The 22,193-nt window shown below is 48.2% G+C and overlaps 1 protein-coding gene across 1 annotated transcript in view; it reads right to left on the reverse strand.

The window, feature by feature from the left end:
* LOC135513154 (collagen alpha-1(XXIV) chain-like) overlaps nt 1-22,193 on the reverse strand; it is a 243,408-nt gene that overhangs the window by 100,779 nt on the left and 120,436 nt on the right. The window contains exon 25 of the mRNA XM_064935912.1: nt 1,766-1,819. Coding sequence (XP_064791984.1) covers nt 1,766-1,819 — 54 coding nt within the window. The remainder of the gene's footprint in view (nt 1-1,765; nt 1,820-22,193) is intronic.

Here is a 22,193-nt window from a genome sequence, read left to right on the forward strand (position 1 = left end):
CTGGGTCTCTCCTCTAGTATCTAACAGTCTGACTGGGTCTCTCCTCTAGTCTCTAACAGTCTGACTGGGTCTCTCCTCTAGTATCTAACAGTCTGACTTTGTCTCTCCTCTAGTATCTAACAGTCTGACTGGGTCTCTCCTCTAGTCTCTAACAGTCTGACTGGGTCTCTCCTCTAGTCTCTAACAGTCTGTATCATTTATGAATCCACAGTTCTCCTGTCTTGACTGTACAAGCACTGATACACTATTCCCTCACTGTAAGCAGCCTACAGTACTTAAAAACAAAGAATGCATTTAGAGCTCTGTATTTGAAAAATCTGTCTAAATCAAAGTGCATAATTGGAGTAAATGTATTTAATCTGAAAGGAATTCACTGGCTGACAGGGTACGGCTGGTTCTGGTGCTGACAGATACAATGTAAGAGAGAGAGTGAGAGAGCGAGAGAGGGAGAGAGAGAGCGAGAGAGGGGGAGTTAGATAAGGAGAGAGAGAGAGAAACTTGCTTTGGCAATGTTAACACGTTTCCCATGCCAATAAAGCCCCTTGAATTGAATTGAATTGAGAGAGAGAGAGAGAGAGAGAGAGAGAGAGAGAGAGAGGGAGAGAGAGGGAGTTAGATATATAGAGAGAGTGAGAGAGAGAGTGAGAGAGGGGGAGTTAGATAAGGAGAGAGAGAGAGAAAAGGGCAACCAGTGAAGAACACGCACCATTGTAAATACAACCCATATCTATGCTTATTTATTTTATCTTGCATACATTGTACATTGTAAAAACACTGTATGTATATAATATGACATTTGTAATGTCTTTATTGTTTTGAAACTTCTGTATGTGTGATGTCTACTGTTAATTTCACTTTATATATTATCTACCTTACTTGCTTTGGCAATGTTAACACGTTTCCCATGCCAATAAAGCCCTTGAATTGAATTGAAATTGAGAGAGAGAGAGAGAGAGAGAGAGAGTTAGATGTGAGAGAGAGAGAGAGAGTGAAAAGGGGAAAGAGAGAGTTGTAGGTCTGTCTGAGAGAGCAAGCATTTTAGAGCAATGTTCTGACAGAGAGAAGGTGTTTCTGGGTAGGCTAGGGAGCTGGACCGGGGCAACCAGCTGAGCGCCTGTCAATAATCAGCAGTCAGGACCTCAGTCAAGTCATTTAAGTCAACAGTCAGGGAGCAGCAGGGGAAGCTGAGTTCTGACAGTTGAGGGTTAAAGGGTGATGATTGGGGTTTTGTGTTGTCATAAGCACAGGAACGAGTTGGGAAACATCCCAGAGGGGTCTCTCTATCCTCATACAGCATGAGACTTAAAATGACTTACATATTTAAGGAGCATGACCCAGATGAGTGGGTGTGTATTTGCTTTATTTGCCACCAAGTTCAAAAGATCATTTTACATTTCAAGTTACATTTCAAGGTGTGAGACTGAGATGCAGGGTTGGTTGAGTGAAGTCCAAGGAGACAGTGGGAACACAGTAATTGCAGGGTGATGTTTATGATATTGGGTGATGTTTATGATATGGATGTGAAGGTGGTCAGTGTTTGTCTAAGTCTGTCTGTCTGTCTGTCTGTCTGTCTGCCTGTCTGCCTGGCCCTCAGCGTCTGGCTGTCTGCCTGTCTGCCTGTCTGCCTGGCCCTCAGCGTCTGGCTGTCTGCCTGTCTGCCTGTCTGCCTGGCCCTCAGCGTCTGGCTGTCTGCCTGTCTGCCTGTCTGCCTGGCCCTCAGCGTCTGGCTAATCCACTCAAAGCCTAATGGCAGAATAAACTCTACCTTTTCACCAGGATCTCCAGCTCCCCCTGACATACCGATCAGGCCTGCTGGACCCTGCAGATGGGAGAGAGATGAAATGGAAAGAGATGCGATAGAAAGAGATGGGAGAGATGGGAGAGAGGGGGAGAGGAGAGAGAGAGAGTGAGAGCGAGAGAGAGAGAGCAAGAGAAAGAGATGAGAGAGAGAGAGAGAGAAAGAGAAAGAGAAGAGAGAGGGAGAAAGGGGAGAGGAGAGAGAGTGAGAGAAAGAGAGTGAGAGAGAGAGAGCAAGAGAAAGAGATGAGAGAGAGAGAGAGAGAGAGCAAGAGAAAGAGATGAGAGAGAGAGAGAGAGAGAGAGAGAGAGAGAGAGAGAGAGAGAGAGAGAGAGAGAGAAAGAGAAGAGAGAGGGAGAAAGGGGAGAGGAGAGAGAGTGAGAGAAAGAGAGTGAGAGCGAGAGAGTGAGAGAAAGAGTGGTCAGTAGCATACACACCCCCGGGTAAAGTATGTCTATGAGGGGGGGGACATGATCCCCACCCATCAGACGGTTCTTTTCAACCTGTTTTGACAGCAGGAATACAGGGGGTCATAGAAGACTGTGTATTGGTGATGTAAGGATGGGGTAAGTAGTGGCATCACATGCTTTATAAAGGAAATGACATGAAGGAACCATGAAGGAACCAAGGGGAAATTCCCTCAATGAAAGTTGAGCACCTTAAACTGAACAATGTAATTATTACATGCAATGTTTCATGTTACTAAAAAAGTAATGAGGCAATGAAATGTATGTCAAAATGCTAATTTCGTGTTGTATGAACAAGGCAATGAAAACATACATTCCTTTCCCAGTATTCACAAGCCTTAGTCCTGGGCTATTTACTGCTGTAGGTAACGAAATGAGGTCACAGATGGTATAGTATTTGGGGGCCATATTCAGCGTGTGTCTCTCATTTCATGAACTATAGTATACGGTTTGTCCAGCAGCAGTACGGGACCTTTGTTTGCTTCCTATACTCTAGTATCCATGTACGGTATTGACTGTTGTGTGTTTTCCCAACCAATCCTGTGTAAATACAGGATACTGATCAATCCATCCATTTATTCTGGGATGATTCTATTTTTGACATGTCTTTATTGAACCTTTATTTAAACAGGCTATCAATGAAGAAAATTGTCCTATTTACATTGACTGCTTGGCAAGAGGCAAAAGGACTCCTGTGGGGACGGGCTGGGATAAAAATACAAGAAACATTTCAGACAAAACAGACAGAAGACACTGGCAACAGCACAAATACAACAGCAAACTAACAGTGGATGTGTGTGAAGTAAAACAACCTGCTTCCTTACAAAACACAGCACAAACTAGAAACATCAGATGACAACTAGAAACAACTACATATCTCAACAACCTGTTTATCTATATGTAAATTGGCTTGGAGGGAATTCCAAGACCAGGGGGCTGAGTAATGAAAGGACATTTTTTCATGCTCGGTTCTATTTTTCGGGACACTTAGCAAACAATGTAATTGTACACAGTGTTCTGCCACCCAGCTCTGTGTAGCAGGCCTGCGGCAGCAGAGTTCTAGTCCAGCTGGATGAGCCATCTAACATCCCACTGACCTTCGCCAGACACTTGTGGACCTCTTGCAAGCGAAGAGAACACTGGCTAATGTAAATATCAGAAAAATCATGGAGAAAAATCCCTTCCAGATCAGTCATCTGGATAAAGGGCTGAGGTTTGGCCCAGCGCCAGAGTCTATGGCGAGGAGAGGAGCGGCGTCTCTTGACCCCAGCGCATCCTGAAAAGGGTAGTTAGAGGCTGGTTTGCTAAACCCAGTGTGGTCACGGTGGTTGTCTTACGTTGTCGGAGGCAAATGTGCAATATGTATTTCAATCTTATAAAAAGATGTATTTAACCATTGTACAAGAGATGTAGTGTATTTAGATGTGTTATGTGTTTTGGTGGCTACATTTCTTGTCTCTTTCTTCACAGTCTATTTTCTATCTTTCCCCATCATGTCTTAGTTACTCAACAAGGGGTGTGTTTGACAGACACAGGCCACATCTGGAGCATGTTAGTGGTAGACTGAAGAACTCAAGTCTGAGAGGGGGGCTGTATAGAGTGGGAATGGGGACAGACAGAGAGGACGGTTGTATAGAGTGGGAATGGGGTCAGACAGAGAGGAGGCTGTATAGAATGGGGACAGACAGAGAGGATGGCTGTATAGAGTGGGAATGGGGTCAGACAGAGAGGACGGTTGTATAGAGTGGGAATGGGGACAGACAGAGAGGACGGTTGTATAGAGTGGGAATGGGGTCAGACAGAGAGGATGGCTGTATAGAGTGGGAATGGGGTCAGACAGAGAGGACGGTTGTATAGAGTGGGAATGGGGTCAGACAGAGAGGACGGTTGTATAGAGTGGGAATGGGGTCAGACAGAGAGGATGGCTGTATAGAGTGGGAATGGGGTCAGACAGAGAGGACGGTTGTATAGAGTGGGAATGGGGTCAGACAGAGAGGACGGTTGTATAGAGTGGGAATGGGGTCAGACAGAGAGGATGGCTGTATAGAGTGGGAATGGGGTCAGAGAGGATGGCTGTATAGAGTGGGAATGGGGACAGACAGAGAGGATGGCTATATAGAGTGGGAATGGGGTCAGACAGAGAGGATGGCTGTATAGAGTGGGAATGGGGTCAGACAGAGAGGATGGCTGTATAGAGTGGGAATGGGGTCAGACAGAGAGGATGGCTATATAGGTTGTATAGAGTGGGAATGGGGTCAGACAGAGAGGATGGCTGTATAGAGTGGGAATGGGGACAGACAGAGAGGATGGCTGTATAGAATGGGAATGGGGTCAGACAGAGGATGGCTGTATAGAGTGGGAATGGGGTCAGACAGAGAGGATGGCTTGTATAGAGTGGGAATGGGGACAGACAGAGAGGATGGCTGTATAGAGTGGGAATGGGGACAGACAGAGGGATGGCTGTATAGAGTGGGAATGGGGTCAGACAGAGAGGATGGTTGTATAGAGTGGGAATGGGGTCAGACAGAGAGGATGGCTGTATAGAGTGGGAATGGGGACAGACAGAGAGGATGGCTATATAGAGTGGGAATGGGGACAGACAGAGAGGAGGGCTGTATAGAGTGGGAATGGGGACAGACAGAGAGGATGGCTGTATAGAGTGGGAATGGGGTCAGAGAGGATGGCTGTATAGAGTGGGAATGAGGACAGACAGAGAGGATGGCCATATAGAGTGGGAATGGGGTCAGAGAGGATGGCTGTATAGAGTGGGAATGGGGACAGACAGAGAGGATGGCTGTATAGAGTGGGAATGGGGACAGACAGAGAGGAGGGCTGTATAGAGTGGGAATGGGGACAGACAGAGAGGATGGCTGTATAGAGTGGGAATGGGGTCAGACAGAGAGGATGGCTGTATAGAGTGGGAATGGGGACAGACAGAGAGGATGGCTATATAGAGTGGGAATGGGGACAGACAGAGAGGATGGCTGTATAGAGTGGGAATGGGGTCAGACAGAGAGGATGGCTGTATAGAGTGGGAATGGGGTCAGAGAGGATGGCTGTATAGAGTGGGAATGGGGACAGACAGAGAGGATGGCTGCATATAGAGAAATGGGACATGGGGTCAGACAGAGAGGAGGGCTGTATAGAGTGGGAATGGGGACAGACAGAGAGGATGGCTGTATAGAGTGGGAATGGGGTCAGACAGAGAGGATGGCTGTATAGAGTGGGAATGGGGACAGACAGAGAGGATGGCTATATAGAGTGGGAATGGGGACAGACAGAGAGGATGGCTGTATAGAGTGGGAATGGGGGATCAGACAGAGAGGGCTGTATGGCTGTATAGAGTGGGAATGGGGTCAGACAGAGAGGATGGCTGTATAGAGTGGGAATGGGGACAGACAGAGAGGAGGGCTGTATAGAGTGGGGATGGGGACAGACAGATAGGATGGGTTGTATACAGTGGGAATGGGGACAGACAGAGAGGAGGGTTGTGTAGAGTGGGAATGGGGACAGACAGAGGAGGCTGTATAGAATGGGGACAGACAGAGAGGAGGCTGTATGGAGTGGGGATGGGGACAGACAGAGAGGAGGTTGTATAGAGTGGGGATGGGGAGAGACAGAGAAGAGGGCAGTATAGAGTGGGAATGGGGACAGACAGAGAGGAGGCTGTATAGAGTGGGAATGGGGACAGACAGAGAGGAGGCTGTATAGAGTGGGGATGGGGACAGACAGAGAGGAGGCTGTATAGAGTGGGAATGGGGACAGACAGAGAGGAGGCTGTATAGAGTGGGAATGGGGACAGACAGAGAGGAGGCTGTATAGAGTGGGGATGGGGACAGACAGAGAGTAGGCTGTATAGAGTGGGAATGGGGACAGACAGAGAGGAGGCTGTATAGAGTGGGGATGGGGACAGACAGAGAGGATGCTGTATAGAGTGGGGATGGGGACAGACAGAGAGGATGCTGTATAGAGTGGGGATGGGGACAGACAGACAGAGAGGATGCTGTATAGAGTGGGGATGGGGACAGACAGAGAGGAGGCTGTATAGAGTGGGGATGGGGACAGACAGAGAGGATGCTGTATAGAGTGGGGATGGGGACAGACAGAGAGGAGGCTGTATAGAGTGGGAATGGGGACAGACAGAGAGGATGCTGTATAGAGTGGGGATGGGGACAGACAGAGAGGATGCTGTATAGAGTGGGGATGGGGACAGACAGAGAGTAGGCTGTATAGAGTGGGGATGCGGACAGACATAGAGGATGCTGTATAGAGGGGATGGGGATGGGGACAGACAGAGAGTAGGCTGTATAGAATGGGGATGGGACAGACAGAGAGGATGCTGTATAGAGTGGGGATGTATATAGTGGGAAACAGGACAGACAGAGAGGAGGGCTGCTGTATACAGAGTGGGGATCGGGACAGACAGAGAGTAGGCTGTATAGAGTGGGGATGGGGACAGACAGACAGAGAGGATGCTGTATAGAGTGGGGATGGGGACAGACAGAGAGGATGCTGTATAGAGTGGGGATGGGGACAGACAGAGAGGAGGGATGCATAGAGTAGAAATGGGGACAGACATAGAGGAGGCTGTATAGAGTGGGGATGGGGACAGACAGAGAGGAGGCTGTATAGAATGGGGATGGGGAATGACAGAGAGGAGGCTTTATAGTGTGGGGATGGGGACAGACAGAGAGGAGGCTGTATAGAGTGGGAATGGGGACAGACAGACAGGAGGATGCTAGAATATGGGGACAGACATGAGAAGATGGGGATGGGGACAGACAGAGAGGAGGCTGTATAGAATGGGGATGGGGACAGACAGAGAGTAGGCTGTATAGAGTGGGGATGGGGACAGACAGAGAGGATGCTGTATAGAGTGGGGATGGGGACAGACAGAGAGGATGCTGTATAGAATGGGGATGGGGACAGACAGAGAGGGATGGTGGGGATGGGGACAGACAGAGAGGAGGCTGTATAGAATGGGGATGGGGACAGACAGACAGATAGAATGGGGATGGGGACAGACAGCTGTATAGAATGGGGATGGGGACAGACAGAGAGGATGCTGTATAGAATGGGGATGGGGACAGACAGAGAGTAGGCTGTATAGAGTGGGGATGGGGACAGACAGACAGGCTGTATAGAGGGGATGGGGACAGACAGCTGTATAGAATGGGGATGGGGACAGACAGAGATGATGCTGTATAGAATGGGGATGGGGACAGACAGAGAGGATGCTGTATAGAGTGGGGATGGGGACAGACAGAGAGTAGGCTGTATAGAATGGGGATGCGGACAGACAGAGAGGATGCTGTATAGAGTGGGGATGGGGACAGACAGAGAGTAGGCTGTATAGAATGGGGATGCGGACAGACAGAGAGGAGGCTGTATAGAGTGGGGATGGGGACAGACAGAGAGGATGCTGTATAGAGTGGGGATGGGGACAGACAGAGAGTAGGCTGTATAGAGTGGGGATGGGGACAGACAGAGAGTAGGCTGTATAGAGTGGGGATGGGGACAGACAGACAGAGAGGGGGAGGCTGTATAGAGTGGGGATGGGGACAGACAGAGAGGATGCTGTATAGAGTGGGGATGGGGACAGACAGAGAGGAGGCTGTATAGAGTGGGGATGACAGACAGGGACAGACAGACAGACAGAGAGTAGGCTGTATAGAGTGGGAATGGGGACAGACAGAGAGGATGCTGTATAGAGTGGGGATGGGGACAGACAGAGAGGATGCTGTATAGAGTGGGAATGGGGACAGACAGAGAGGATGCTGTATAGAGTGGGGATGGGGACAGACAGACAGAGAGGAGGCTGTATAGAGTGGGGATGGGGACAGACAGAGAGTAGGCTGTATAGAGTGGGGATGCGGACAGACAGAGAGGATGCTGTATAGAGTGGGGATGGGGACAGACAGAGAGGATGCTGTATAGAGTGGGGATGCGGACAGACATAGAGGATGCTGTATAGAGTGGGGATGGGGACAGACAGAGAGTAGGCTGTATAGAGTGGGAATGGGGACAGACAGAGAGGAGGCTGTATAGAGTGGGGATGGGGACAGACAGAGAGGATGCTGTATAGAGTGGGGATGGGGACAGACAGAGAGGATGCTGTATAGAGTGGGGATGGGGACAGACAGAGAGGATGCTGTATAGAGTGGGGATGGGGACAGACAGAGAGGATGCTGTATAGAGTGGGGATGGGGACAGACAGAGAGTAGGCTGTATAGAGTGGGGATGGGGACAGACAGAGAGGATGCTGTATAGAGTGGGGATGGGGACAGACAGAGAGGAGGCTGTATAGAATGGGGATGGGGACAGACAGAGATGATGCTGTATAGAATGGGGATGGGGACAGACAGAGAGGATGCTGTATAGAGTGGGGATGGGGACAGACAGAGAGTAGGCTGTATAGAGTGGGGATGCGGACAGACAGAGAGGATGCTGTATAGAGTGGGGATGGGGACAGACAGAGAGTAGGCTGTATAGAATGGGGATCGGGACAGACAGAGAGGATGCTGTATAGAGTGGGGATGGGGACAGACAGACAGAGAGGATGCTGTATAGAGTGGGGATGGGGACAGACAGAGAGTAGGCTGTATAGAGTGGGGATGGAGACAGACAGACAGAGAGGAGGCTGTATAGAGTGGGGATGGGGACAGACAGAGAGGAGGCTGTATAGAGTGGGGATGCGGACAGACATAGAGGAGGCTGTATAGAGTGGGGATGGGGACAGACAGAGAGTAGGCTGTATAGAGTGGGGATGCGGACAGACAGAGAGGAGGCTGTATAGAGTGGGGATGGGGACAGACAGAGAGTAGGCTGTATAGAGTGGGGATGGAGACAGACAGACAGAGAGGATGCTGTATAGAATGGGGATGGGGACAGACAGAGAGGAGGCTGTATAGAGTGGGGATGGGGACAGACAGAGAGTAGGCTGTATAGAGTGGGGATGGGGACAGACAGAGAGGATGCTGTATAGAGTGGGGATGGGGACAGACAGAGAGTAGGCTGTATAGAGTGGGGATGGGGACAGACAGAGAGGAGGCTGTATAGAGTGGGGATGGGGACAGACAGACAGAGAGTAGGCTGTATAGAGTGGGGATGGGGACAGACAGAGAGGATGCTGTATAGAGTGGGGATGGGGACAGACAGAGAGTAGGCTGTATAGAGTGGGGATGGGGACAGACAGACAGAGAGTAGGCTGTATAGAGTGGGGATGGGGACAGACAGAGAGGATGCTGTATAGAGTGGGGATGGGGACAGACAGACAGAGAGGAGGCTGTATAGAGTGGGGATGGGGACAGACAGAGAGTAGGCTGTATAGAGTGGGGATGCGGACAGACAGAGAGGATGCTGTATAGAGTGGGGATGGGGACAGACAGAGAGTAGGCTGTATAGAGTGGGGATGGGGACAGACAGAGAGGAGGCTGTATAGAGTGGGGATGGGGACAGACAGAGAGGATGCTGTATAGAGTGGGGATGGGGACAGACAGAGAGTAGGCTGTATAGAGTGGGGATGGGGACAGACAGAGGAGTAGGCTGTATAGAGTGGGGATGGGGACAGACAGACAGACAGAGAGGAGGCTGTATAGAGTGGGGATGGGGACAGACAGAGAGGATGCTGTATACAGAGAGAGGCTTTATAGAGTGGGGATGGGGACAGACAGAGAGGAGGCTGTATAGAATGGGGATGGGGACAGACAGAGAGGAGGCTGTATAGAGTGGGGATGGGGACAGACAGAGAGGAGGCTGTATAGAGTGGGGATGGGGACAGACAGAGAGGCTGTATAGAATGGGAATGGGGACAGACAGAGAGGATGCTGTATAGAGTGGGGATGGGGACAGACAGAGAGGATGCTGTATAGAATGGGGATGGGGACAGACAGAGAGTAGGCTGTATAGAGTGGGGATGGGGACAGACAGAGAGTAGGCTGTATAGAATGGGGATGGGGACAGACAGAGAGGATGCTGTATAGAATGGGGATGGGGACAGACAGAGAGGATGCTGTATAGAATGGGGATGGGGACAGACAGAGAGGATGCTGTATAGAATGGGGATGGGGACAGACAGAGAGTAGGCTGTATAGAGTGGGGATGGGGACAGACAGAGACTGTATAGACAGACAGAGAGAGGCTGTATAGAGTGGGGATGGGGACAGACAGAGAGGATGCTGTATAGAGTGGGGATGGGGACAGACAGAGAGTAGGCTGTATAGAGTGGGGATGGGGACAGACAGAGGAGGCTGTATAGAGTGGGGATGGGGACAGACAGAGAGGACTGTAGACATGACAGACAGAGAGTAGGCTGTATAGAGTGGGGATGGGGACAGACATGGGACAGACAGAGAGTGGCTGTATAGAGTGGGGATGGGGACAGACAGAGAGGATGCTGTATAGAGTGGGGATGGGGACAGACAGAGAGGAGGCTGTATAGAGTGGGGATGGGGACAGACAGAGAGGATGGGGATGGAGGACAGACTGTATAGAGTGGGGATGGGGACAGACAGAGAGGAGGCTGTATAGAGTGGGGATGGGGACAGACAGAGAGAGGAGGCTGTATAGAGTGGGGATGGGGACAGACAGAGAGACTGTATAGAGTGGGGATCCGGACAGACAGAGAGTAGGCTGTATAGAATGGGGACAGACAGAGAGGAGGCTGTATAGAGTGGGGATGGGGACAGACAGAGAGGAGGCTGTATAGAGTGGGGATGGGGACAGACAGACAGAGAGAGAGGCTGTATAGAGTGGGGATGGGACAGACAGAGAGGATGCTGTATAGAGTGGGGATGGGGACAGACAGAGAGGAGGCTGTATAGAGTGGGGATGGGGACAGACAGACAGAGAGTAGGCTGTATAGAGTGGGGATGGGGACAGACAGAGAGGATGCTGTATAGAGTGGGGATGGGGACAGACAGACAGAGAGGTAGGCTGTATAGAGTGGGGATGGGGACAGACAGACAGAGAGTAGGCTGTATAGAGTGGGGATGCTGCTGTATAGAGTGGGGATGGGGACAGACAGAGAGGATGCTGTATAGAGTGGGGATGGGGACAGACAGACAGAGGGATGCTGTATAGAGTGGGGATGGGGATAGACAGAGAGGATGCTGTATAGAGTGGGGATGGGGACAGACAGAGAGGATGCTGTATAGAGTGGGGATGGGGACAGACAGAGAGTAGGCTGTATAGAGTGGGGATGGGGACAGACAGAGAGGATGCTGTATAGAGTGGGGATGGGGGACAGACAGAGGAGGCAGACATGACAGACAGAGAGGAGGGCTGTATAGAGTGGGGATGGGGACAGACAGAGAGGAGGCTGTATAGAGTGGGAATGGGGACAGACAGAGAGGAGGCTGTATAGAGTGGGGACAGACAGGGAGGATGCTGTATAGAGTGGGGATGGGGACAGACAGAGATGATGCTGTATAGAGTGGGGATGGGGACAGACAGAGAGGAGGCTGTATAGAGTGGGGATGGGGACAGACAGAGAGTAGGCTGTATAGAGTGGGGATGGGGACAGACAGAGAGGAGGCTGTATAGAGTGGGGATGGGGACAGACAGAGAGGAGGCTGTATAGAGTGGGGATGGGGACAGACAGAGAGTAGGCTGTATAGAGTGGGGATGGGGACAGACAGAGAGTAGGCTGTATAGAATGGGGATGGGGACAGACAGAGAGGATGCTGTATAGAGTGGGGATGGGGACAGACAGAGAGGATGCTGTATAGAGTGGGGATGGGGACAGACAGAGAGGAGGCTGTATAGAGTGGGGATGGGGACAGACAGAGAGGAGGCTGTATAGAGTGGGGATGGGGACAGACAGAGAGGAGGCTGTATAGAGTGGGGATGGGGACAGACAGACAGATGGGGACAGACAGAGAGGATAGGCTGTATAGAGTGGGGATGGGGACAGACAGAGAGTAGGCTGTATAGAGTGGGGATGGGGACAGACAGAGCTGTAGAGTGGGGATGGGGACTGTATAGAGTGGGGATGGGGACAGACAGAGAGGATGCTGTATAGAGTGGGGATGGGGACAGACAGAGAGTAGGCTGTATAGAGTGGGGATGGGGACAGACAGAGAGTAGCTGTATAGAGTGGGGATGGGGACAGACAGAGAGGATGCTGTATAGAGTGGGGATGGGGACAGACAGAGGATGCTGTATAGAGTGGGGATGGGGACAGACAGAGAGTAGGCTGTATAGAGTGGGGATGGGGACAGACAGAGAGGATGCTGTATAGAGTGGGGATGGGGACAGACAGAGAGTAGGCTGTATAGAGTGGGGATGGGGACAGACAGAGAGTGATGCTGTATAGAGTGGGGATGGGGACAGACAGAGAGGATGGCTGTATAGAGTGGGGATGGGGACAGACAGAGAGGATGCTGTATAGAGTGGGGATGGGGACAGACAGAGAGTAGGCTGTATAGAGTGGGGATGGGGACAGACAGAGAGGATGCTGTATACAGGGGGATGGGGACAGACAGAGAGTAGGCTGTATAGAGTGGGGATGGGGACAGACAGAGAGGATGCTGTATAGAATGGGGATGGGGACAGACAGAGGAGGAGGCTGTATAGAGTGGGGATGGGGACAGACAGAGAGTAGGCTGTATAGAGTGGGGATGGGGACAGACAGAGGAAGATGCTGTATGGAGTGGGGATCAGACAGAGAGTAGGCTGTATAGAGTGGGGATGCGGACAGACAGAGAGGATGCTGTATAGAGTGGGGGAGCCAAAGATCAGACATCACTTCTGGACTGCATTAATTAGAACTTCAGGAGGAAGTGGGGAGGAAGTCCTAAGGACATCCAGAGCTGGGAAGAAAGGAGAAATCTAGAAGAAGTCTGGGGGAATCTAGATAAGGAGGAGCAGAGGAAGGAGTGGATGAGGAGGTAGGAAGTGCTGCACTGGTTCCTCTTTTCTGTGTGAAAGATGAGCGTTTACAGATGAAACATTTTTGTGTGAGGAACACTTCAGTGTGTGGCTGGAAGTCCTAAACATCCACAGCTGGTACAAAACCAGACATCTACATTCCTGTCTGTTCTAATCTATATAATAAACAACATACATCTACATTCCTGTCTTTTCCAATCTATATAATAAACAACATCTACATTCCTGTCTGTTCTAATCTATATAATAAACAACATACATCTACATTCCTGTCTGTTCTAATCTATATAATAAACAACATCTACATTCCTGTCTGTTCTAATCTATATAATAAACAACATACATCTACATTCCTGTCTGTTCTAATCTATATAATAAACAACATACATCTACATTCTGTCTTTTCCAATCTATATAATAAACAACATCTACATTCCTGTCCGTTCTAATCTATATAATAAACAACATCTACATTCCTGTCCGTTCTAATCTATATAATAAACAACATCTACATTCCTGACTGCTCTAATCTATATAATAAACAACATCTACATTCCTGTCTGTTCTAATCTATATAATAAACAACATCTACATTCCTGTCCGTTCTAATCTATATAATAAACAACATCTACATTCCTGTCCGTTCTAATCTATATAATAAACAACATCTACATTCCTGACTCCTCTAATCTATATAATAAACAACATCTACATTCCTGTCTGTTCTAATCTATATAATAAACAACATCTGCATTCCTGTCTGTTCTAATCTATATAATAAACAACATACATCTACATTCCTGACTGCTCTAATCTATATAATAAACAACATCTGCATTCCTGTCTGTTCTAATCTATATAATAAACAACATACATCTACATACCTGTCTGTTCTAATCTATATAATAAACAACATCTACATTCCTGTCTGCCCTAATCTATATAATAAACAACATACATTCGCATTACCTGACACTTTCGTCCGTACAGTACATAAAGCCAGCTTATGAAAACACAGTAGCCAACCACAAAAAGCACATCCACAAGATGGTATAAGCCTTAGCATAGCCCCAGGCATGCAGGCAGCTAAGATTTGCAGTTGGACTGTAGTGGCTGTGAGTCGAGACAGAGGCAGGCAGCTGAGAGGCATGGGAACACTAGTGACTCCCGATGCACACAAAACACCTTAAATGTTGCATGAAGTGGGACAACATGGTGTCATGTATCATTTAACAGTAGGAAACTAGGCTTTGGAGAGTTTTAGAGTTCCAACTGCAGCGATCTGCTTCCTCAGGTGTGTGTGTGTGTCTGCAGAGATCTGCTTTCTCAGGTGTGTGTGTCTGCAGTGATCTGCTTTCTCAGGTGTGTGTGTGTGTGTGTGTGTGTGTGTGTGTGTGTGTCTGCAGCGATCTGCTTTCTCAGGCGTGTGTGTCTGCAGTGATCTGCTTTCTCAGGTGTGTGTGTGTGTCTGCAGTGATCTGTTTTTTCAGTTGTGTGTGTGTCTGCAGTGATCTGCTTACTCAGGTGTGTGTGTGTGTCTGCAACGATCTGCTTCCTCAGGTGTGTGTGTGCCTTCAGCGATCTGCTTTCTCAGGTGTGTGTGTGTGTCTGCAGCAATCTGCTTTCTCAGGTGTGTGTGTGTGTGTCTGCAGCGATCTGCTTTCTCAGGTGTGTGTGTGTCTGCAGTGATCTGCTTTCTCAGGTGTGTGTGTATCTGCAGCCATATGCTTTCTCAGGTGTGTGTGTGTATACAGCGGTCTGCTTTCTCAGGTGTGTGTGTGTATACAGCGGTCTGCTTTCTCAGGTGTGTGTGTGTATACAGCGGTCTGCTTTCTCAGGTGTGTGTGTGTATACAGCGGTCTGCTTTCTCAGGTGTGTGTGTGTATACAGCGATATGCTTTCTCAGGTGTGTGTGTGTATACAGCGGTCTGCTTTCTCAGGTGTGTGTGTGTGTAAACAGCGATATGCTTTCTCAGGTGTGTGTGTATACAGCGGTCTGCTTTCTCAGGTGTGTGTGTGTGTGTATACAGCGATATTCTTTCTCAGGTGTGTGTGTGTGTGTATACAGCGGTCTGCTTTCTCAGGTGTGTGTGTGTGTATACAGCGATATTCTTTCTCAGGTGTGTGTGTGTGTGTATACAGCGGTCTGCTTTCTCAGGTGTGTGTGTGTGTAAACAGCGATATGCTTTCTCAGGTGTGTGTGTGTATATAGCGGTCTGCTTTCTCAGGTGTGTGTGTGTAAACAGCGATATGCTTTCTCAGGTGTGTGTGTATACAGCGGTCTGCTTTTTCAGGTGTGTGTGTGTGTGTATACAGCGATATGCTTTCTCAGGTGTGTGTGTGTATACAGCGGTCTGCTTTCTCAGGTGTGTGTGTGTGTAAACAGCGCTTTCTCAGGTGCTTTCTCAGGTGTGTGTGTGTGTGTAAACAGCGATATGCTTTCTCAGGTGTGTGTGTATACAGCGATATGCTTTCTCAGGTGTGTGTGTATACAGCGATATGCTTTCTCAGGTGTGTGTGTGTATACAGTGATATGCTTTCTCAGGTGTGTGTGTATACAGCGGTCTGCTTTCTCAGGTGTGTGTGTGTGTGTATACAGCGGTCTGCTTTCTCAGGTGTGTGTGTGTGCATACAGCGATATGCTTTCTCAGGTGTGTGTGTGAATACAGCGGTCTGCTTTCTCAGGTGTGTGTGTGTATACAGCGGTCTGCTTTCTCAGGTGTGTGTGTATACAGCGGTCTGCTTTCTCAGGTGTGTGTGTATACAGTGATATGCTTTCTGAGGTGTGTGTATACAGCGATATGCTTTCTCAGGTGTGTGTGTGTATACAGTGATATGCTTTCTCAGGTGTGTCTGTATACAGCGATATGCTTTCTCAGGTGTGTGTGTGTATACAGTGATATGCTTTCTCAGGTGTGTGTATGTGTGTATACAGCGATATGCTTTCTCAGGTGTGTGTGTATACAGCGATATGCTTTCTCAGGTGTGTGTGTATACAGCGATATGCTTTCTCAGGTGTGTGTGTGTATACAGCGGTCTGCTTTCTCAGGTGTGTGTGTGTGTGTATACAGCGATATGCTTTCTCAGGTGTGTGTGTATACAGCGATATGCTTTCTCAGGTGTGTGTGTGTGGTGTGTGTGTGTATACATCGATATGCTTTCTCAGGTGTGTGTGTGTATACAGTGATATGCTTTCTCAGGTGTGTGTGTGTATACAGTGATATGCTTTCTCAGGTGTGTGTGTGTATACAGTGATATGCTTTCTCAGGTGTGTGTGTGTGTATACCGCGATATGCTTTCTCAGGTGTGTGTGTGTATACAGTGATATGCTTTCTCAGGTGTGTGTGTGTATACAGTGATATGCTTTCTCAGGTGTGTGTGTGTATACAGCGATATGCTTTCTCAGGTGTGTGTGTGTATACAGTGATATGCTTTCTCAGGTGTGTGTGTGTATACAGTGATATGCTTTCTCAGGTGTGTGTATGTGTGTCTGCAGCGATCTGCAGCGATCTGCTTTCTCATGTGTTTATGTGTGTCTGCAGCGATCTGCTTTTTCAGGTGTGTGTATGTGTCTGCAGTGATCTGCTTTCTCATGTGTGTGTGTGTCTGCAACGATCTGCTTTCTCAGGTGTGTGTGTGTGTCTGCAGCGATCTGCTTTCTCAGGTGTGTGTATGTGTGTCTGCAGCGATCTGCTTTCTCAGGTGTGTGTGTGTGTGTCTGCAGTGATCTGCTTTATCAGGTGTGTGTGTATCTGCAGCCATATGCTTTCTCAGGTGTGTGTGTCTGTAGCAGTCTGCTTTCTCAGGTGTGTGTATACAGTGATATGCTTTCTCAGGTGTGTGTGTGTGTGTATACAGCGATATGCTTTCTCAGGTGTGTGTGTGTGTATACAGCGGTCTGCTTTCTCAGGTGTGTGTGTGTATACAGTGATGCTTTCTCAGGTGTGTGTGTATACAGCGGTTTCTCAGGTGTGTGTGTGTATACAGTGATATGCTTTCTCAGGTGTGTGTGTGTATACAGCAGTCTGCTTTCTCAGGTGTGTGTGTGTATACAGCGACATGCTTTCTCAGGTGTGTGTGTGTGTATACAGCGGTCTGCTTTCTCAGGTGTGTGTGTGTGTGTGTGTATACAGCGGTCTGCTTTCTCAGGTGTGTGTGTATACAGCAATATGCTTTCTCAGGTGTGTGTGTATACAGCGATATGCTTTCTCAGGTGTGTGTGTATACAGCGATATGCTTTCTCAGGTGTGTGTGTATACAGCGATATGATTTCTCAGGTGTGTGTGTATACAGTGATATGCTTTCTCAGGTGTGTGTGTGTATACAGTGATATGCTTTCTCAGGTGTGTGTGTGTATACAGTGATATGCTTTCTCAGGTGTGTGTGTGTGTATACAGCGATATGCTTTCTCAGGTGTGTGTGTGTATACAGTGATATGCTTTCTCAGGTGTGTGTGTGTATACAGTGATATGCTTTCTCAGGTGTGTGTGTATACAGTGATATGCTTTCTCAGGTGTGTGTGTGTATACAGTGATATGCTTTCTCAGGTGTGTGTATGTGTGTCTGCAGCGATCTGCTTTTTCAGGTGTGTGTATGTGTCTGCAGTGATCTGCTTTTTCAGGTGTGTGTATGTGTCTGCAGTGATCTGCTTTCTCATGTGTGTGTGTGTGTCTGCAACGATCTGCTTTCTCAGGTGTGTGTGTGTCTGCAGCGATATGCATTCTCAGGTGTGTGTATGTGTGTCTGCAGCGATCTGCTTTCTCAGGTGTGTGTATGTGTGTCTGCAGCGATCTGCTTCCTCAGGTGTGTGTATGTGTCTGCAGTGATCTGCTTTCTCATGTGTGTGTGTGTGTCTGCAACGATCTGCATTCTCAGCTGTGTGTGTGTGTCTGCAGCGATCTGCTTTCTCAGGTGTGTGTATGTGTGTCTGCAGCGATCTGCTTTCTCAGGTGAGTGTGTGTGTGTCTGCAGTGATATGCTTTCTCAGGTGTGTGTGTATCTGCAGTGTGGTGTGTGTGTCTGTAGCAGTCTGCTTTCTCAGGTGTGTGTATACAGTGATATGCTTTCTCAGGTGTGTGTGTGTGTGTATACAGCGATATGCTTTCTCAGGTGTGTGTGTGTGTATACAGCGGTCTGCTTTCTCAGGTGTGTGTGTGTGTGTGTGTATACAGCGACATGCTTTCTCAGGTGTGTGTGTATACAGCGGTCTGCTTTCTCAGGTGTGTGTGTGTGTGTGTGTATACAGTGATATGCTTTCTCAGGTGTGTGTGTGTATACAGCAGTCTGCTTTCTCAGGTGTGTGTGTGTATACAGCGACATGCTTTCTCAGGTGTGTGTGTGTGTGTATACAGCGGTCTGCTTTCTCAGGTGTGTGTGTGTGTGTGTGTATACAGCGGTCTGCTTTCTCAGGTGTGTGTGTATGCAATTTCTCAGGTGTGTGTGTATACAGCGATATGCTTTCTCAGGTGTGTGTGTATACAGCGATATGCTTTCTCAGGTGTGTGTGTATACAGCGATATGATTTCTCAGGTGTGTGTGTATACTTTCTTTCAGGTGTGTGTGTGTATACAGTGATATGCTTTCTCAGGTGTGTGTGTGTATACAGTGATATGCTTTCTCAGGTGTGTGTGTGTGTATACAGCGATATGCTTTCTCAGGTGTGTGTGTATACAGTGATATGCTTTCTGATATGCTTTCTCAGGTGTGTGTGTATACAGTGATATGCTTTCTCAGGTGTGTGTGTGTATACAGTGATATGCTTTCTCAGGTGTGTGTATGTGTGTCTGCAGCGATCTGCTTTTTCAGGTGTGTGTATGTGTCTGCAGTGATCTGCTTTTTCAGGTGTGTGTATGTGTCTGCAGTGATCTGCTTTCTCATGTGTGTGTGTGTGTCTGCAACGATCTGCTTTCTCAGGTGTGTGTGTGTCTGCAGCGATATGCATTCTCAGGTGTGTGTATGTGTGTCTGCAGCGATCTGCTTTCTCAGGTGTGTGTATGTGTGTCTGCAGCGATCTGCTTCCTCAGGTGTGTGTATGTGTCTGCAGTGATCTGCTTTCTCATGTGTGTGTGTGTGTCTGCAACGATCTGCATTCTCAGCTGTGTGTGTGTGTCTGCAGCGATCTGCTTTCTCAGGTGTGTGTATGTGTGTCTGCAGCGATCTGCTTTCTCAGGTGAGTGTGTGTGTGTCTGCAGTGATATGCTTTCTCAGGTGTGTGTGTGTATACAGCGATATGCTTTCTCAGGTGTGTGTATACAGTGATATGCTTTCTCAGGTGTGTGTGTGAATACAGTGATATGCTTTCTCAGGTGTGTGTGTGTATACAGTGATATGCTTTCTCAGGTGTGTGTGTGTATACAGCGATATGCTTTCTCAGGTGTGTGTGTGTATACAGCGATATGCTTTCTCAGGTGTGTGTGTGTATACAGTGATATGCTTTCTCAGGTGTGTGTATGTGTGTCTGCAGCGATCTGCTTTCTCAGGTGTGTGTATGTGTGTCTGCAGTGATCTGCTTTCTCATGTGTGTGTGTGTGTCTGCAACGATCTGCATTCTCAGCTGTGTGTGTGTGTCTGCAGCGATCTGCTTTCTCAGGTGTGTGTATGTGTGTCTGCAGCGATCTGCTTTCTCAGGTGTGTGTGTGTGTGTCTGCAGTGATCTGCTTTATCAGGTGTGTGTGTATCTGCAGCCATATGCTTTCTCAGGTGTGTGTGTCTGTAGCAGTCTGCTTTCCAGGTGTGTGTATACAGTGATATGCTTTCTCAGGTGTGTGTATACAGCAGTCTGCTTTCTCAGGTGTGTGTGTGTGTGTATACAGCGATATGCTTTCTCAGGTGTGTGTGTGTGTATACAGCGGTCTGCTTTCTCAGGTGTGTGTGTGTGTGTGTGTATACAGCGACATGCTTTCTCAGGTGTGTGTGTGTGTATACAGCGGTCTGCTTTCTCAGGTGTGTGTGTGTGTGTGTGTATACAGCGATATGCTTTCTCAGGTGTGTGTGTGTATACAGCAGTCTGCTTTCTCAGGTGTGTGTGTGTGTGTATACAGCGATATGCTTTCTCAGGTGTGTGTGTGTGTATACAGCGGTCTGCTTTCTCAGGTGTGTGTGTGTGTGTGTGTATACAGCGACTGCTTTCTCAGGTGTGTGTGTGTATACAGTGGTCTGCTTTCTCAGGTGTGTGTGTGTGTGTGTGTGTGTATACAGCGATGCTTTCTCAGGTGTGTGTGTGTGTATACAGCGGTCTGCTTTCTCAGGTGTGTGTGTGTGTGTGTGTATACAGCGATATGCTTTCTCAGGTGTGTGTGTATACAGCGGTCTGCTTTCTCAGGTGTGTGTGTGTATACAGCGATATGCTTTCTCAGGTGTGTGTGTGTATACAGTGATCTGCTTTCTCAGGTGTGTGTGTGTGTGTATACAGCGATATGCTTTCTCAGGTGTGTGTGTGTATACAGCGATATGCTTTCTCAGTTGTGTGTGTATCTGCAGTGATATGCTTTCTCAGGTGTGTGTGTGTGTGTATACAGCGATATGCTTTCTCAGGTGTGTGTGTGTATACAGCGATATGCTTTCTCAGTTGTGTGTATCTGCAGTGATATGCTTTCTCAGTTGTGTGTGTATCTGCAGTGATATGCTTTCTCAGGTGTGTGTGTGTATACAGCGATATGCTTTCTCAGGTGTGTGTGTGTATACAGCGATATGCTTTCTCAGTTGTGTGTGTATCTGCAGTGATATGCTTTCTCAGTTGTGTGTGTATCTGCAGTGATATGCTTTCTCAGGTGTGTGTGTGTGTATACAGCGGTCTGCTTTCTCAGGTGTGTGTGTGTGTGTGTCTACAGCGATCTGCTTTCTCAGTGTGTGTGTGTGTCTGCAGTGATCTGCTTTCTCAGGTGTGTGTGTGTGTCTGCAGTGATCTGCTTTCTCAGTGTGTGTGTGTGTCTGCAGTGATATGCTTTCTCAGTTGTGTGTGTATCTGCAGCGATATGCTTTCTCAGTTGTGTGTGTATCTGCAGTGATATGCTTTCTCAGGTGTGTGTGTGTGTATACAGCGGTCTGCTTTCTCAGGTGTGTGTGTGTGTGTGTGTATACAGCGATATGCTTTCTCAGTTGTGTGTGTATCTGCAGTGATATGCTTTCTCAGGTGTGTGTGTATCTGCAGTGATATGCTTTCTCAGTTGTGTGTGTATACAGCGATATGCTTTCTCAGTTGTGTGTGTATCTGCAGTGATATGCTTTCTCAGGTGTGTGTGTGTGTGTATACAGCGATATGCTTTCTCAGTTGTGTGTGTATCTGCAGTGATATGCTTTCTCAGGTGTGTGTGTGTGTATCTGCAGTGATATGCTTTCTCAGGTGTGTGTGTGTGTATCTGCAGTGATATGCTTTCTCAGGTGTGTGTGTGTGTATCTGCAGTGATATGCTTTCTCAGGTGTGTGTATCTGCAGTGATATGCTTTCTCAGGTGTGTGTGTGTGTCTGCAGTGATATGCTTTCTCAGGTGTGTGTATCTGCAGTGATATGCTTTCTCAGGTGTGTGTGTGTGTAGCAGTCTGCTTTCCAGGTGTGTGTATACAGTGATATGCTTTCTCAGGTGTGTGTATACAGCAGTCTGCTTTCTCAGGTGTGTGTGTGTGTGTATACAGCGATATGCTTTCTCAGGTGTGTGTGTGTGTATACAGCGGTCTGCTTTCTCAGGTGTGTGTGTGTGTGTGTGTATACAGCGACATGCTTTCTCAGGTGTGTGTGTGTGTATACAGCGGTCTGCTTTCTCAGGTGTGTGTGTGTGTGTGTGTGTATACAGCGATATGCTTTCTCAGGTGTGTGTGTGTATACAGCAGTCTGCTTTCTCAGGTGTGTGTGTGTGTGTATACAGCGATATGCTTTCTCAGGTGTGTGTGTGTGTATACAGCGGTCTGCTTTCTCAGGTGTGTGTGTGTGTGTGTGTATACAGCGACATGCTTTCTCAGGTGTGTGTGTGTGTATACAGTGGTCTGCTTTCTCAGGTGTGTGTGTGTGTGTGTGTGTGTGTATACAGCGACATGCTTTCTCAG

This window comes from Oncorhynchus masou, chromosome 24, assembly GCF_036934945.1.
Source record: "Oncorhynchus masou masou isolate Uvic2021 chromosome 24, UVic_Omas_1.1, whole genome shotgun sequence".
NCBI classification, from domain to species: Eukaryota; Metazoa; Chordata; class Actinopteri; order Salmoniformes; family Salmonidae; genus Oncorhynchus; species Oncorhynchus masou.